Consider the following 18,054-nt stretch of genomic DNA (forward strand, 5'->3'; position numbering starts at 1 on the left):
AAGGTTTATCAGCCCCTCATCAGGTAACTATTTAACTAGTCACAAGGACAGCAATCTAGCAATCATACGCCCTGTCTGGGGAGACCATAAGAACATAGGACAAGCCGTCTGGATTGCGTCTATGGTCCATCTAGTACAGTATCGACACCCAGCAGCTGGCAAACATTGCCTCTGACAGTGGACTTATCTATAACATAGCCCCCCAGAGCTAGCAGCCATTGATACTGCCTGTCCGTGGAGATTGTCAAAGAGAAGCAGGTGCAGTAAATGATCCATCTCTTTCGACTGGGGCAGCCTCCACCCTGCAAGACGAGCCCTAATGGATCTGACCAAAAGTCTGCGTAGTTCAGCATCCTTTTCACTCAGGTGCCTGACACATGCATACAGGGTGCCTGCAAGCAAAGTATGATGGCAACAGGCCTCATGAAGAAATAACAACGTGAAGTTCTGCTGGATCAGGACTCTTTTTATTTCTTTACTATTAATCAGTGCTTTTTTATGGGAGAGTTAACCACAAAGTTTGTTTGATTATTTGTTATTTTTTATTTCGGGCCTAGTCGCAGTGCCACATGCACACACAACCCAGGCGGTGGGCCAAAATATAATATCTGATTGGAACTGGCAGAAATGACCAGCAGAATCCGAGACCAGGGAGAAGAGTTGGTGGAAGAAGATTGGAAGAAATTTAAAGACTACCTACAGAAATATTGTAAAATTAATGAATGTTAGAATGATGTTGGATGAAAAGTTACGTGATTTTTAGCTATAACGCTATGAGGAGTATGGGGGGGGGGAATGGACTATTATCAGACAAAAATTTAATGTTAGTTTATTTCAAGATTAAAGATTAGGATAAAATAAAGAGGGGAAGGATTTGCTGAACTAATAAATCGAACTGGAATACAAAATGGGAGGTGTGAGGAGGTCCGGGAAATAAGCAAATGAAAGAAAGTGATCAAAAGATGGAATTGTTTTTTATCTATTTTGATTTTGTATTTTTCTTTTTTCATGTTGTAAAATTCTAATAAATATCTTTCACAAAAAATAATAATATAATATCTGATTAATAAACTCAAGCAGACAGTGATCTGGATTAGAAATGGCCACAACTTTATTTATTAGATATATAGGTGGTATTTCTTTTGCTCAGGCATTGGGGGTATATCCACTTCAGCTCCTCCCAGACAAAAAAACCCCAATTATTTAATTTTGAAAAGGTAAGGGAACTCAGTTCTTGCTCAAGCACCCCACCCCACGTTGTTTATTCATAAACAACGTGTTCTGTTTGGGAAAGGCCATAGCTCAGTGGCAGAGTGTCTGCTTTGCACACAGAAAGTTCCCGATTCTACCCCCCCAAGTATCTCCGGGTAGGAATGGGAGAGATCTCTGAAAGCTGCTGCCTGTCAGTGTGCAGACACGACTGAGCTAGCTGGGCCAGCGGTCTGACTCAGTGCACAGCAGCTTCCAATGTTCCTGCTGGTTGCAACAAGCATCGCACCCAGAGCCTCTCTCTTCCTTTTCCTCACCACCCCTCCAGCTTTGCTCCTGGTCCCATTGAAACAACAACAACTTATTAACTTTGTATACCGCCCTATACCCCGCTGGTGCCAGTGAAAGGGAGCGCCTTCTGATCTGGCGGGGGGAAGTGGCTTTAAAGTGCCTCTATTTTGCAAAGCCCCCTCTCTGCAAGCGTGGATTTTCTGCGGTCCACCCCGCAAACATTCCGCTTTCTCTGAATTCTTTCCCTCCTTCCGTGAAACTCACCTTCCCTTTGCAGCCGTTGCATTGCACTCTTCGGGCGATCTGCAATCTGGCGATCTTGCAGCTGTTTCCAGACTAGACATAAATATACATATATATGCAGAAGTTAAAAGAGATGCAGCTGCAAGGAGAGGAAGCCGGAAGAGCGGTCCTCCGAGTTCTTGCATCTGTTGTGCCTTGCCGCGTCTCTCTAGGAAAGACATCTCGGTGCATTTAACCACCCCCACCCCCTTTGGGCGATGCGTAGGAGATGCTAAAGCAAGAGAGGGGAACCCTTTTCAGCCTATGGGTTACATTCGCTTGAGCTGAGTCGGGGCACAAAGCAGCAGTGGGCGGGGCCAGAGGCGAAAGAGGGCGGGATAATGAATGCAGATTTCACCTTTTCTGCAGTAGGGAGACACCTGGCTTCCCACTAGGGGTCATAGTGGACCACCAGCTGCATCAACAGTGTGATGCAGCAGCAAAAAGAGCTAATGCTATTCTAGGCTGCAGTACCCAGATCAAAGGAAGTTATACAGTGGTACCTCAGTTTACATACGCTTCAGGTTACAGACTCCGCTAACCCAGAAATAGTACCTCGGGTTAAGAACTTTGCTTCAGGGTGAGAACAGAAATCGTGTGGCGGCAGCAGCAGGAGGCCCCATTAGCTAAATTGGTGCTTCAGGTTAAGAACAGTTTCAGGTTAAGAACGGACCTCTGGAACAAATTAAGTACTTAACCCGAGGTACCACTGTAAAGGTAAAGGTCCAGTCGTTGCCGACTCTGGGGTTGCAGTGCTCATCTCACTTTATTTGCCGAGGGAGCCGGCGTACAGCTTTCGGGTCATGCGGCCAGCATGACTAAGCCGCTTCTGGCAAACTAGAGCAGCACACGGAAATGCCCTTTACCTCTCTGCCGGAGCGGTATCTATTTATCTACTTGCACTTCGACGTGTTTTCGATCTGCTAGGTTGGCAGGAGCAGGGACCGAGCAACAGGAGCTCATCCTGTTGCGGGGATTCGAACCGCCGACCTTCTGATCGACAAGTCCTAGGCTCTGTGGTTTAACCCACAGTGCCACCTGCATCCCTTTTAAAGGAAGTTATAGTACCATTCTACTCTGCCTTGGTCAGACCACACCTGGAATACTGTGTCCAGTTCTGTGCACCACAATTTAAGGAGGATATTGATAAGCTGGAAAGTGTGCAGAGGAGGGCAACCAAGATGATCAAGGATCTGGAAACCAAGCCTGATGAGGAAGGGTTGAAGGAGCTGGGTATGTTTAGCCTGGAAAAGAGGAGACTGAGAGGAGATAGGATAGCCATCTTTAAATATCTCAAGGGCTGTCACATGGAAGATGGAGCAAGCTTTTTCTCTCCTGCTCCAAAGGGTAGAACTCAAACAAATGTTTTCATAAGATTCCAGCTAAACCTCAGGAAGAACTTTCTGACAGTAAGAGCTGTTAGACAGTGGAACAGACTCTCCTTCATTGGAGGTTTTTAATATTTCTTTTAATTTGGGTGCATTTCCCACCTTGGCGGCCTTCTGATGAAGGGCTTATAAAATGTTCTGATTAATTAATTAAAATTGGAGGTGAGTGAAGCATAATGCTCGCAGTACTAAGCTCTCTGGAGGAAAGGCAGCATAATAAACAGCTGTCAAGAGACAGAAATGCTTTGTGTACTGTTCTGCAGCTACAGTGGTACCTCGGGTTAAGAACTTAATTCGTTCTGGAGGTCTGTTCTTAACCTGAAACTGTTCTTAACCTGAGGTACCACTTTAGCTAATGGGGCCTCCCTCTGCTGCCGCACAATTTCTGTTCTCATCCTGAAGCAAAGTTCTTAACCCGAGGTACTATTTCTGGGTTAGCAGAGTCTGTAACCAGAAGCGTCTGTAACCTGAAGTGTCTGTAACCCGAGGTACTACTGTACTATAAAAGGAACAGGAGTAAGTTTTGGGGAAAAGCTACAAGCTGGAATAACACCGTCTCCCCCCACCCCCAGCTCAAAACAAGCCTTGGAATAAATTCACATCTTCTTTTCTCTTTAGATGTTGATATCTACACCCGGAGGCCAGCTTGGTTGGAATCCTGAAGAAAAGCTGTTTTCTAGGATTGCCTGTGGGCAGCAACCTTATTCACCTGTTGAATTTCTGTCTCCGATACAGAAGTGCTGGTGGGGTGTGTGGGGTTGAGAGCTGGCAGCCCCAACATCAACCTGAGTAACACTGTTTCCTCAACATGACTGGTTGCTTAATGGGAAATGATCACCACAAACCAAGCAGCACGGGCTGCTTCCCAGCTGCAAGTCCAGTCGCCACCATCCTGAGTTTTCACCCTCCTCTACCACCAAGGCCAAAGGGAAGGCAAGCTGGTGAGGGGTCTGGCTTCTGGAATGCCTGTAGGCCCCGTTGCTACGGGCAACGCTTACAACAAATGGAACCCAAAGGGCAGCTTGGGAGAGCTGGATTATGAAGACATACATACAATAAGACAGAAACAGGAGGCTGGAGATACTTTTACTTAAAGCATTTTTTGAAATCCTCTCTTCACCCTCCCCCAAACAAAAGGGACTGCACCCCACAGGCCACCCCCCTGTATTAACACTGGACAGGTCATTTTGGCACCTTCATTATATGTTTTTCATTTACTCAGTTCTTTCTGGACTGTTTTTACCACTAGTCCTACTGTAGCATGAAAAAAATTGATTAGAAACTTATAAATGCTCCTCCCCGCAGAAATCTTTAGTAAAAGGCGATTTATTCAAACTGAGGTGAAGCCAGAGTATTCTTCCTGGGCTGTTAATATCAGCAACGGATGCTACTGCTTGCAGTCTATTCTGTTTTTACACTTCATCTGTTCTACTGCTGCTGGATATTTTTTATTTTTTATTAATAGAAGTTTAGCTCAGTCAGTAGAGCATTAGACTTTTAATCTCAGGGCTGTGGGTTCCAGTCCTGCACGGCTGGGGGTTGTCCAAGATGATCCACGTTGTCCCTTCTACAATTATATATATAAAAAATTCAAGTTACAGCAGCAATATAACTCAATAATGTACCAGGGATTAAACCAGTGGCCTCCTACATGCAAAACAGATGTTATACCACTGAGCTACAGCCCTTCTCTAAACAGCTGCAGGGACCTTCCCATTCACACCAAGGAAAGATTGCAGGGAATACAGTTTCAAAGGAAAGTAACCAAGCCTAAAGGAAGGAAATTGCAGTGGCTGCATCAACTGCCTTGTTCTTTTCTGTTGTTAAGACAAGGCAGGTGCTGTCTTAGAGAACCCTCCCGTCCGTCTTCTGCTGGACAAAACACATTCAAAGTGCAGCACGAAAAAGCAGGAAAAGGGAGACAAAATGCAACAGGTGCAAAAGACAAGTTTATTCAAATTCTATACACCATTAGGGAGCTCACTCTCCAAGTGCAAATCCTTATGTAGCCAAAACAACGCCATCTTTGCACAAGAGGGACATGGCGGCAAGTTCAGGGGAAGAAGCAAACAAAAACATTGGGGCGGGGGGACCCCAAAAGCAGCATGGAAAGGTTACAAGATATTCCATTGCAGGTGAAAAATGTAAAACTAGGAGTGGGAAGAGATGTAATAGAGTATCCTAGAAAAGGGACATGGCTGGATGGGATACCAGACAGGCGCACTCCCCATGGCAACATTTTGGGTGCCTGGATATGCATCCCAATGCACTTCAAACACTGGGGTCTTTACCAGGGATGGGGAAAAAAAATTTGATAAACAGTTGTGTAAAAGAATTACCCTCACAAGCAACTTCGGCTTCCACCGTCCTAATAGGCACTCTAGTGAGAGCAAAAGCTTTTTCTGGAGCTAGCCTTTTAGACCTCATACATCACATGCCTGCTTTTTAATCATCCTGTTTCACATAGTATCGTTATAGTGTAAATCACATCCATGCTTGAAGCCAAAATCAGCCCAACGATGCTTACGGCAACTGATGAAAAAGAGATAGAGGATGGAAGAACAGGGGCGTCTGAATGCTGCCATTTTGCACAAGTTCAGACAACTCACATGATGATGGTTATCAGTAAAAAATTATTCCGACAATCACAGCTTTACTCTATTTTCGTCTGCTTGTTTCAAGGAGCAAATTCCTAGGCCTTAGGAAAGAGTATTGAAGAAGGCTTACTGAAATCTCTAAGTAAAATGGCACACTAATGGATCCTAAACTATTAAAAAAATGTAATAGAATATATGAATTTGCAAAGCCCAGTTCTTAATAGAATCTGCCAGAGTTGCTGTATCTGGGATATGAAGGAATATTTTCCTCATAGCAATAACATCCCAGTTCTAGAAAAACCAATGTGATTAAGTGGGGAGGCTTTGCCTTTGTTAATAGTGTAGACGGGGAACCTGTGGCTTTCCAGAACTTGCTGGTCTACAACTGCCTCACCATTGGCCATCCTGGCTGGGGTTGATGGGAACTGTAGTCCAATCACATTTAAAGGGCCATAAGTTTCCCCCCCAATTTGCATCCTTGTGATTGCCAATAAAAACAAAACTAATTCTTTAAGGTCATCCCTTGGAGGAAACTGTTTCCATAGTCTGCAGAGCATATATGCTATCTACAAACCTCGTTTCTCTCCTAATGGAGTATTATTTATTTAAAGCCACCAGCTTCTATGGCCCCCAACAAGGTATATTTAGTTTTTAAAGGTACAGAAAGAAAGAAAAAGGCAAGAGAGGTGAAAAGAAGCAGATTCAATATCATTTTCCCCCAAGTTCTCATGAGAACTGATCTCTAGTTGAATCCTTCCTTGCAGCTGGAACATTTATAGGGTTTCTGCCCTGCCTGGTCACTTATGGGCGCTAAGAGATTGGGCCGCCTGACGATGTTTCGCCCACAGTCTGAACACTGATACGGTTGAACTCCTGTGTGGACGCTCTGATGAGTAAGAAGGTGTGAACTGTTCCTAAAAGTTTTTCCACAGACCGAACATTTGAATGGCTTTTCATCCACACAAGTCCGTGTGCGTTTGACAAGATCCGAGCTGAAGTAATTGCTTCTGACACACTCGGAACATTTTGACGCCTTCTCTGCCTGGTCTGATCGCTGCCTGAATGTTTTCCCACATTCAGAGCACCTACAAACATCCTCTCCCACGTGAATTTTCTGATGTCGAAGGAGAACAGAGCTTGAGGTGAAACTTTTCCCACAGTCTGAACAGATGTATGGCCTCTGCCCTGTGTGGATTCTCACATGGACAAGAAGGTTCGACCTCCTATCAAAGGTTCTCCCGCAGTCTGTGCATCTGTAGGGCTTCTCTCCCGTGTGAATTCTCTCATGCAATACAAGGTGGGAACTCCACCGGAAGCATTTGTCGCAGTGGGAGCATTTGTATGGTTTTTCTCCTGTGTGGGTCCTCTCATGCGATTTAAGGTTCGGGACATTTCGGAAATTTTTCCCACAGACTAAGCACTTGTGCGGCTTCTCTCCTGTATGGATTCTCTCATGAATAATAAGGCTCTGTCTCTGGCTAAAGCTTTTCCCACAGTGGGAACATTTATGCTGCTTCTCTCCTGTGTGGACCTTTTGATGCGCGATGCGCTGCAAACTGTTTCTGAAGGTTTTCCCACAGACCGAGCATTCAAACGGCTTCTCTTTGTGGGTTCGCACGTGTGCCACCAGTTCCAAACTGACTTCAAAAGTTTTCCCACAGGCATAACACGCAAACAACTCATCTGCTGTGTGGGTCTTCTCATGTTCAGTGAGTTCGGATTTCTGGCCAAAGCTTTTCCCGCAGTAGGAGCACACCCCTGTGTGGATCCTCTCATGAGATATGAAGTGTGAGCTCCAACTGAAGCACTTCCCACAGTGCGAACATTTATATGGCTTCTCACCTGTGTGGATTCTCTGATGTACTTTGAGGCCTGAGCTGTTTCTAAAGTTTTTCCCACACACTGAGCATTTGTAAGGTTTCTCGCCAGTGTGGGTTCTCTGGTGTTTAAGGAGGTCTGATCTCTGACTGCAGCTTTTCCCACACTCAGAACATGTGTAAGGCTTCTCTCCTGCGAGGAGCCCCTCTTGAGAGTTCCAGCCAAAGGTATTTCCACAGTGCGAGCACTTATGTGGCTTCTGTCCTGTGTGGGTTCTCTCACTTTCGCCGCAGTGGGAACATTTGTACAGTTTCTCACCCACATGGGTCCTCTCGTGCGTCACAAGATCTGAGCTGCTACTAAAGCTTTTCCCACAGTGCCAACACTGGTATGGCTTCTCCTCTGCATCAACACTCTCATGCGTAGTAAGGAGTGACCTTCCCACAAAGTTTTCCCCAAATTTGTCATATTTTGCCTCCTCCTTATCCTGCTGGATGAAGGGTTCACTGGCACCTTTGCAAACACTTTGTTGGAGAACAAATGGATCCATTCCATTTTCTTTGTTGTTTCCATTCTGCCTTTCCGCTACATGTTGGTTCCCATCAGCTTCACGCTGATGCAGGAAATCCTTCTCTTTGGCTGTTTTCAGCGATGTCTTCAGTCGCTCCAGTTGCTCAGGTCTCTCCAGCAAAGGGTTCTGATCCTCGCTTTTCCTGAGCCACCCACCACCTTCTGGAAGAAAGGGGAGAAGCCAGACAGGAATCAGGCATTGTGCTAAAATTAAGGAAGTAGGTAACAAAGCACAAAGCACCTTCAATGCTCTCCCATCAGATGTCAAGGAGATGAGTAACTATATAAATTTTAGAAGACCTCTGAAGGTAGACCAGTAGGGGGAAGCTTTTTAATGTTTTATGTATTATCTTTTTTTATTTGTTGGAAGTCATCCAGAGTGGATGGGGCAAATAAACAAATAAAATTATTATTATAGCTTATCTCTTTCCATCTGCTCTGTGGTGTCCTTGGGAAATGGGTAACTCCTTCTGCCCCCTTCAATGTTCCACTATAGAAATCTACCCCTTCTTTGTGGAAGAAGGTCTCAGAAACCCAGATTGCATGAACCATCAGGAATGTCACGACTTCCAGGCTAGCTGCCAGTGAAATCAGAGACCCAGAGAACTTCTGATAGTTCTTTAATTTAATTCAACAGAATACACAGAGAGACTATGGATTATGCTGCCTTCAGTCTTAAGACGTTACTGAGAGTGCCCACTCCACCCCCTTGCAGCTTCCAAACCCCTCCTGGCTGCCTATGGTGACAGAATATTTCTGTCTCTGTTTAGCCTTCAGCTCTAAGATATGAAGGGATCGCCTGGTCCTTGGAGAAGGAGGGGGTTATACCAGGCTTTTGAGTGACATAGTATACACTGTCTGCTGTACTGTTTCTCCCACTCCTGAGTCCTGTCTCTCTGTTCAGGACTAGAGCATCTGCTAGCTTGCTCCAGTTCCTCATCCTCCAACTCTTTGCTTCTTCTTCTGGGGTGTGTCCTGCTCACCACCACCACAAATCTGGGTCCATAGTATCTCCATCCTCCTCCTGCCCAGACACCTCTTCAGGTGGAGGTCCCCACCATTCCTCCTCATCTACCCAGATCATCAGAAAGCCTGCTTTTGTGGGTTGGCATCGTGGTTAAGATCCTAGGCCAGGACTGGGAAGATCCAGATGAAATCCCCACTCACCCATGAAGCTAACTAGGTGTTACAATGCTGTTCAAAATTGACTCGCTCTTAGTCCAAGTGCATCATTCTCAGTTAGGGTGACAAGCCACCTTCTCCACACTTTTATCTCCTGTTCCCTACAGAAGAAATAGGCCCTTTATTTAACACAGGCCAGATTGGGCAACGACCAATGCTCAGTCCATCTGTGGACAGTTTTAGCAAGTATACATTTCTACAATGGTCCTCAGGCCTGTGGGGTGTGACTTAGATATGGGAAGACAAGCCCATCATTTTAGATGAGGCAAAGTGAGAAAGCCAGGGACTAACTTGCTTAAGGAACCCCACAGTGCTCAGGGAGACCGTCCCCAGAGAGACTTACTCAATATGTTCACACTCCCATCAGCCTCCTGTTCAGCCTGTGTGAAAAGCAGCATCTCTGTCGTGTTCTGGGGAGACTGGTTTGCCTTGGGGAGACGGACAAACTCTTCTTCTGTGATCTGGAGAGGTGAGATTAAGAGAATCAGTTTAAAGTGACCTTAAGAGGCAGGCAAAATGTTTTAGGCAGGCATATTTAAGTCTTACAAGGACTTCTATTATCCCACCTCTTGTGTAGAAAAGAGACAGAGAGGGAGAGCATTTAAGAGCAACTTACAATGATTAAAAACCGCTGCCAGACCATCTGTAGTTCTTGGATAACTTACAGAATTGTAGAGTTGGAAGGATCCCTAAGAGTCATCTAGTTCAACCCCTAACACTTCAGGGATCTCTACTAAAGCATCAGGCAGAGAACATGTCCTCAGAACCCAAATGCATGATGGAAACAATTGCAAGGGGTTGGGTTAGATGCCCGCTAGAGTCCCTTCCAACTCTACAATTCTAGGATTCTATTAAACTGTATTTCATCAGAGATGATGAGAGCTGTCCTACTTACTCTCCTCCAGCTACTGAGCAGCAGCACCAGGCTACTTCTCACCCCCCAGTTCCAAGGCACTCTCACATGCCAAACTAAAATAGCTCCATCTTGCTGGCAACCAAGCCACTGCCTTGTCAGGGTGCACAATTAGGGTCTTGTGGTTGTGAACACAAGAAGACACAAGAGTGACTCAAGGACACCAGTTTAGAAATGTTGCCTCACCTGCTTTCCCCAACTGTTGGCCTCTTTCTGCCTCAGAAGGAATTCCTCCGCCAGGGTCACTGCTTGGGCACAGCTGTCTGGGTTACGTTCTCTCACCCAGCTCTGCATCTCCAGTGGCAGGAGAGCCAGGAACTGCTCCAGGGTCACCAGCTCCAGGATCTGCTCCTTGGTGTGTCTCTCTGGTTTCAGCCACTGATGGCAAAGCGCCTGGAGCTGCCTGCAAAGCTTGCGAGGCCCATCAGCCTTTTGATAGCAGAGCCCACGAAAACACCGGCGCTGCCTCTCCATCTCGGCAGCACCCCCAGACAGAGTTCTTGCCTTCTGCTTCCCACTGTAAGCTGCATCCAGATTGGTCTCATGGTCCTCTTGTGCTTCACCAATGAGTCGTGGCTGGATTTGGGAAGCACACAAAGATCTGGGCCACTTTTGGGGATCCAGTTTCCTTTGAGAGAGTAATTGAGATGTTTTAGGACCACACCATTGCCTCAGCTCAGGTACTTGTGGGTTTTCCCCTTCTGAAGATGTGGCCTGTAGCGTATTGAGGAACTCCTGCAACTGGGCATCCCAATTCCTTGATGGCCCTTCATCTGGTTCCTGTTTCACATTTTGCTCAGTTTTCTCAGAGAGAGCTTCCTTGATCATTTCTGGAAGAGCCTGCCCTCCCCTTCCCTCTCCTGGGTCAGGACCTGCCACGTTCTGCTCCTCCATTTTGATTTCAGGTTCCATGTCCTGCTTTAGCAGAGATCCACCAGTCACTGTCTCTAGCTTCACAGTTGTCTCCTCCCCGGGGGACTGTCCTTGTTGTGCTGTTTGCTGCTCTCTCTTTCAGCACCAACCCTTGCGGGATGCCTCAGCACTCTTGCTAAATCCTTGAAGATCCATTAGCTCAAAGTGACACAGCAAAGCATCTGAACCTTTCAGTAACTTGAAGGAGCCGACTGTTCTTTATAATAGCCTTCTGCCCCTATGGAAGAAATGTACATAGAAGGAAAATAAGACAACCTACTGTAATGCGGGTGAGAATGCATGGGAATCTCTTAATGAATGCAATGCAGTCATGCAGTTAGTTTCTTCCTCAACCCCCAAAATTCTGATCCGATTTTCAAGCAAACAATCTTCCCACTCCTACAAAAATACTCAATATACATTATGTGTTACCTTCCCCTCCCAGCCACTTCCATTAACCTGCTGTGCTCACGATCAAGGTGATGGAAACCTTCATGGTACATTTCTGATAATGGCAGTTATAAGTACAGGGAGCACCGCAGGTGCTGTAGACCAGGACACTTCCCCGCAGCCTCTATCTATCATGGGGAGCAGCTACAGCGCAGTGCTAGAGCGCATTCCTTGCATGAAGAAGATCTTGGGTTCAATCCCCAGCATCTCATAATTCAGATAGCAGCACCAGGAAAGACAAACACGAGGCTGTTGGATGAGGCCAATGGCCTTCCTAGCCTAACATTCTCTCAAAACACCCATGTCATCCAGCCTTCTCAGTCATATGTCCCTCCTTTCGGAATGCTCTCCCTGGTGAGGGGCATCTCTCCTCCACCACAAATCAGTAACTTTCAGAAGGAACAAAAAAAATTCCTTCCAGTAGCACCTTAAAGACCAACTAAGTTAGTTCTTGGTATGAGCTTTCGTGTGCATGCACACTTCTTCAGATAGAAGATATCTGAAGAAGTGTGCATGCACACGAAAGCTCATACCAAGAACTAACTTAGTTGGTCTTTAAGGTGCTACTGGAAGGATTTTTGTTTTGTTTTGACTATGGCAGACCAACACGGCTACCTATCTGTTTCAGAAGGAATTTTAAAACATTCCTGATCCCCCAGGCATCTGATGGGTAAAGCGGGTGAGAACTGCCTTAGCTGTGAGGACACGCTATTGTTTTAAAATCTCTATTTAGATGCTGTTTAGATACTCTTCATGCTTTAAAATGTTTCAAAAGTATTTTATTTATGTTTTAAGTTGTATTGCTAATTTGCAGCAGCGCATATACAAAAAAAATCTCCCTCGTATGAATTTTTGTCCTATAGCGGAGCTTCCAGGTAACCAAGATTGCAAAAGAAGAAAGGGCATTTTTAAAAAACAGAAATAAAAGCCACCTGGAAAACCCTGCACTCTCTCCCCAGTGCCTCTCTCGCTCACCTGTCTTTCTAGTCCTCTGCATTTCACTCGCTGGGGATTTGCAACCCCCTCAGTCCTTCCCAAGCTGCAGAGACCGAATGAAAGAAGCTTCTCCTATCCCAGGGAGAGGACCGGAAAGAAAGAGCCTTCACTTTGGCATCTCCTCTGCTCACGTGACCGTGACCGCTCTAGGATTCAGAGCTCCGTGGCCTTAACCCCTTCGAGTGCGCGCGGCTGGGTGGCTGAGAGCTGCGTCCCGCTAACAGTCAAAGGAGCGGAGCGATGGGTGCCTTAAAGAGCCTACAATTAATTTTAAGTTTGCAAAAAGTGTGTTCCTTTCGTAGTGATTGCATTTGGGGTAGCTCTGCTTTAAGGCTTGCTCTCTCTCTGTCACTCACACACACACATTCACACACTTCTTAAGATGCCCATCCAAGATGACTAACTTGGGTTGGTTGACACACTTTTAATCACTTTTTTTAAAATGAGAATTTGATTTGTTCAACAAATGCAGGAGGATACCCCCTCTTCTATCTTCTTCTTGTTTTTCTTTGGTGATCACTCGTAGCCAAGTAAGATTGTCTTCCATGAACACATTCTTAATGGTGTGTCCGTAAGTGACTGTGGAGGCCAGTTCTGGATCCACACGTCCTTCCAAAGTGGGGACATAGGATTCCGGGCATAAGTTGATCACGGTGAGGATTTGCCTTCCTCTTAGCGTGTTTCTCCCTTTCGTCCTGAGTTCGAGCGTCTTCAAAGTCCATGACACCTTTGGCAAAGGCTGTTCTCCAACTGGAACACTTGCAGGCCAGTGTACATTAAAAATGTAGTATAAAACTGCTGGTTTTATACTACATTTTTAAAGACTTGCCTTGAGAGAATCTTTAAACCTCTTTTGTTGACCACCAGCATTACACTTTCCATTTTTATGTTCGGAATAGAGTAGTTGCTTTGGAAGATGATAGTAAGGCATCTGAACAACATGACCAGTCCTACAAAATTGATGTTGAAGAATCATTGCTTCAACACTGGGGATCTTTGCTTCTTCCAGTACACTGGCATTAGTTCGCCTGTCTTCCCAAGTGATGTGTAAAATTTTACGGAGACACCGTTGATGTAATCTTTTGGGAAGTTGGAGATGGAGTTTATACGTGGTCCATGTTTCACAAGCATACAGTAAAGTTGGTAGTATAATAGCTTTGTAAACAAGCATTTTGGTTTCTCTGTGAATGTCCCGGTCCTCAAACAGTCTGTATTTCAATTAGGAGAAAGCTGCACTCGCAGGGCTCAGGCGATGCTGGATTTCAGCATCAATGTCGGCTCTCCCTTGTGGAAAGGTAACTGCCCAGGTAGGAGAAGTGATTAACACTTTCAAACATTACAGCATTGAGTGGGATTTGTGGTGCTGCAGAGGGGTTGTTTTGTGCTTGTTGGTGCAGTATTTGTTTTTTTTTTTGGATTTTGAGTGATAGGCCGAGTTTTCCACAAGCTTCTGTGAAGATATTTAGGATGGTTTGAAGGTTGTCCTTGCTAGTGGTGGGTGGGGCCACAGGTACAAATGAGTGGAACAATTCACATGAATTTCACTTTCGGTCAGCAGGCTTGTTTCTGCACTAAATAATAATTGCTTATTCAATTGTATTCTACTTTCTTTGCCTTCTTGCTGTTGGGTGCTGTGAGCACCATCTAGAGGAGCAACTGAAAAGAAGCTCAACAAATAAAGAATAAAACTGTTTCTGCCTGGTTTCGAACCAGGGACCTTTCGCGTGTGAGGCGAACGTGATAACCACTACACTACAGAAACCGTGCTGTGCCTTGGTTCCTACCCTCCAGCTGAAGACCAGCCTTTCCTGTGTCAATCCACTCAACCTTGAGCAGAAAAGCCCACTTTCACAAGGTCTTCAGCTCCCAGGAGCCAAAGAGGGAGCAAAACGGAAAGTGTTGCCTGCTGCAGCTGCACCACTGATAGTACAGGATGCTGAGCAATCAAGGAGAAAGAGCAACACGAGGGAAGAGAGATTAAAAAACAAAAATGCTGGGAAAGAAAGAGAAACTGAAAAACAACAACAGAATAGATTCCCAACCCCTAGACTCAAACTGGTCCCCTGAGACATCACCATTTCCCAGGGTGGATAAAAATGAATTTATATATGTGTGTGTGTATAATATATATAAATATATAATATATAACATAATATTATTTATATTTATATATATATATATATACACACACACACACACACACACACACACACACTGTGGTACCTCGGGTTACAGACGCTTCAGGTTACATACGCTTCAGGTTACAGACTCCGCTAGCCCAGAAATAGTGCTTCAGGTTAAGAACTTTGCTTCAGGATGAAAACAGAAATCGGGCTCTGGCAGCACAGCCGCAGCAGGAGGCCCCATTAGCTAAAGTGGTGCTTCAGGTTAAGAACAGTTTCAGGTTAAGAACGGACCTCCGGAACGAATTAAGTACTTAACCCAAGGTACCACTGTATATAAAAAAGTGTGTGTGTGTATATATATATATAAAATATTGATTGATTGGATTTCTTTTATTTAAATCGGATTTCCTTGATTTAAATTGGATTTTTAAAATAAAATGCTTTTGGAGGAAAAATCATTCTAAAGATAGTTTTCCATTTCAACAGGAAATAAGGATTTCTTTTAAGTTTTTCATATGAGCTAAAACTCAATCTAAGTTTTTTTTATTAAAAAAGTTTAATCACATCAGTTAACAAACACTGATGCATATGCTGTAATGTTATTGTTTTAGTTAAATAAATAGTTTAAATTGTTATTAAGGAAATGATTATTTTTCTCCTTTCAATAGAGTACAGCAGAAAAGTTGTTCAAATATAAACAGTTAACTTATTAAACCTCACCATAATTTCATAATTATCTGTCTATGTATTTCTAATAGTACAACAAAATCAGTAATTTTTTATATAACTGTAAATACTACTCCAAAAATTTATTATCCCAAAAACGAAACCTTCATCTGGTTGTAAATACAGTGGTACCTCGGGTTAAGTACTTAATTCGTTCCGGAGGTCCGTTCTTAACCTGAAACTGTTCTTAACCTGAAGCACCACTTTAGCTAATGGGGCCTCCTGCTGCTGCCGCGCTGCCAGAGCACGATTTCTGTTCTCATCCTGAAGCAAAGTTCTTAACCTGAAGCACTATTTCTGGGTTAGCGGAGTCTGTAACCTGAAGCGTATGTAACCTGAAGCATATGTCACCTGAGGTACCAATGTACTAGTGTTTTAAATTGTGATTTAAATCAATTTGATTTAAATCTATTTTTAAAATTATTTTATTGGGTTATTATGCAAATGCAAATGTGAATACAAACAAAACAAATTATACAGACGAATAAAAAGAAAAAGAGGAAAAAACAAAAAAGGCAGTTATACAAAAACAAAGCAGACAGAAAAAGTAGTTACATAAATATAATACAGAATGATCATAATTTGACTTCTGTCATCCTCACAGCAGCTCATTTCCTATAACTACAACAAATTCTCTGTTTTTCAATCTATTCCTCATCTTGGTATAAGGAGACATTTTCCCACTTACGGATTTATTCTAGACACAGCCAAATTTTGGTTGCTGAACCTTGATTCGATAGGTAAGTATTTAAGCATTCCATTCCTTCTGGACTATTTTATTAGGCACTTTCCTTAGGGTTTCAGTCAACTTAGCGAGTTCCAAGTACTCACTCAACTTTTGTAGCCATTCTTCTCTAGTTGGTATATGGTCATCCTTGGCTATTACTACCCTAGCCGTTGTCACTGCGTAGAAAACTAGTCTTATTCTTTCTCTTGGGATATTATCAGTTAAGATCCCAAGAAGGAATGTTTCTGTTTTTTTGTGAAATGTAATTTTCGGTAATTTATTCATTTCCTCATAGATCGTGTCCCAGAATTTTTTCATCTCTGGACACGACCACCACATAAATCTAATTAAATCTAATGCACCCTGCCATTTCCCCTCTGGCACAGCACAGTGGCACAGAAGGAGGGTGCTTAGCCCATAGCCCAGAGATCGATGGATCAGAACCATTATTCTCGGCAGCAGCTGCCTTTTGCTCTTGCCTCAGATATACCGTATTTTTCTTCCCCCCTCCAAAAACAAAGGGAAAATGTGTGTGCGTCCTATGGAGTGAATGCAGGCTCCTTGGCTTCAGCGATAGCAACGGGAAGCCTCCGAAGCTCAGAGGGAGCGCTCCCTCCGCGCTCCGGAGGCTTCGCATTGCTTTCGCTTAAGCCTGAAGAGCGAGAGGGGTCGGTGCGCACTGACCCCTCTCGCTCTCCAGGATTCAGGCAGCTATCCGCAAGCCTTAGGAGCGCCCCCCCCCCAGCCCCACAAGCTCCAGGAGCGGCAGCAAGGCTGCGCGCAACCTTGCCGCTGCTCCCAGACCTGTTCTGGGGGCTGGGGTCGGGGGAAACCCGAGCTTCCCTTGCCCCAGCCCCGCGGCTAAAAACGAAGCCGCGCGCAGCCTCTCCAGCTCGCTGTCTTGGCTTCTTTGCTCTTTTGGGCTGGGGGGGGAAAAATAATTCCCCCCCTTTATTTCCCCCCCTAAAAACTAGGTGCGCCCTATGGCCCGGTGCGCCCTATGGAGCGAAAAATATGGCAACCTGCAACAGGAAAGAGAACACCTGTGCCGCCGCCCCCTCCAGCATCCCCAAGAATTCACTCCAGTGAGTCCAGCCCCACCCAATGGGCCTTGCGGTCCTCACTGCAGCAGATGGTCCTTTGGCTTCCCAGGAGCCTCTAAATAAGTAGATGGGAGTGAGGGCCTGGGCCTTGCCCCCTAGGCTGGTCGCTGAAGGCCTTGGAAGGGAGCAGGCCCTGCAGTCCTCACCACAGCCGATGGTCCAATCCTCACTGCCACAAGTGTCCCTTTATAGCTGAGAGTGTGCGGGCCTGGGCTATGCCCCCTAGGCCGGCCGGTGAAGGCCTTGTAAGGGAGCAAACCTTCAGTCCTCACTACAGCCGACGGTTATGGGGGCCACTCTCTGGTACAGTTCAGAAATTATGTTTGAACAAATTCAGGGAAGTTTGTTCACCCAATTAAGGTTACCAGATTTTTTCCCCCAATGAATCCGGGGATGTTATGTACTGAAGTTCTCACCCTGGGCCAGCAAGGGTGATACTGTAGATAGTTTTCACTCAGGCCCACATATACAAAGAAGGGATTGAAAGTGACGTTCAGTGATTGGATAGTTACAGAAAGTGGTTGCTGTTGCGTTGTAGTGGAGCTCTATATAAGCCGTTGCCTAACTGAGAGATCCCTGCCCCATCCTGCTTGCACGCAAGCTCTGATAGGCAGCATGAAGCCTCCCTTCACAGCTGAGAGATCTCCGCCCTGCTCCTGCTTGCATGCAAGTAGGAGTTGGGAGGCTGCTCCGATAGGCAGCATGAAGCCTCCCTGCACAGCTTAGTTGCTGGGGTCAGGGAAAGTGGAGGCATCCCAGAAGCT

General features: G+C 45.2%; 2 protein-coding genes and 2 non-coding genes across 4 annotated transcripts in view; all 4 read right to left on the reverse strand.

Annotated features, from left to right (window-relative positions):
- The window catches only part of LOC114592157 (uncharacterized), a 33,723-nt gene extending 31,614 nt beyond the window's left edge, over nucleotides 1-2,109 (reverse strand). The window contains exon 1 of the mRNA XM_028720076.2: nucleotides 1,765-2,109. Within this exon, the coding sequence (XP_028575909.2) occupies nucleotides 1,765-1,786 (22 nt within the window). The 5' untranslated portion in view covers nucleotides 1,787-2,109. The remainder of the gene's footprint in view (nucleotides 1-1,764) is intronic.
- A 2,303-nt stretch (nucleotides 2,110-4,412) lies between these two features.
- LOC114593096 (U5 spliceosomal RNA) lies at nucleotides 4,413-4,525 on the reverse strand. Its single transcript, XR_003705593.2, has one exon. It is a non-coding gene; the product is annotated as a U5 spliceosomal RNA (small nuclear RNA).
- A 576-nt stretch (nucleotides 4,526-5,101) lies between these two features.
- LOC114592155 (uncharacterized) lies at nucleotides 5,102-12,723 on the reverse strand. Its single transcript, XM_028720067.2, has 4 exons — nucleotides 12,588-12,723; nucleotides 10,437-11,400; nucleotides 9,681-9,798; nucleotides 5,102-8,317 (listed from the first exon to the last, which is right to left on the reverse strand). Exons 2-4 carry the CDS (start codon nucleotides 11,160-11,162, stop codon nucleotides 6,510-6,512), a joined length of 2,652 nt encoding a protein of 883 aa, XP_028575900.2. The 5' UTR covers nucleotides 11,163-11,400; nucleotides 12,588-12,723; the 3' UTR covers nucleotides 5,102-6,509.
- A 1,574-nt stretch (nucleotides 12,724-14,297) lies between these two features.
- Nucleotides 14,298-14,370, reverse strand: TRNAV-CAC (transfer RNA valine (anticodon CAC)). Its single transcript has one exon. It is a non-coding gene; the product is annotated as a tRNA-Val (tRNA).
- Between the last annotated feature and the right edge of the window lie 3,684 nt (nucleotides 14,371-18,054).

Source organism: Podarcis muralis, chromosome 2 (assembly GCF_964188315.1).
Source record: "Podarcis muralis chromosome 2, rPodMur119.hap1.1, whole genome shotgun sequence".
Lineage (NCBI taxonomy): Eukaryota > Metazoa > Chordata > Lepidosauria > Squamata > Lacertidae > Podarcis > Podarcis muralis.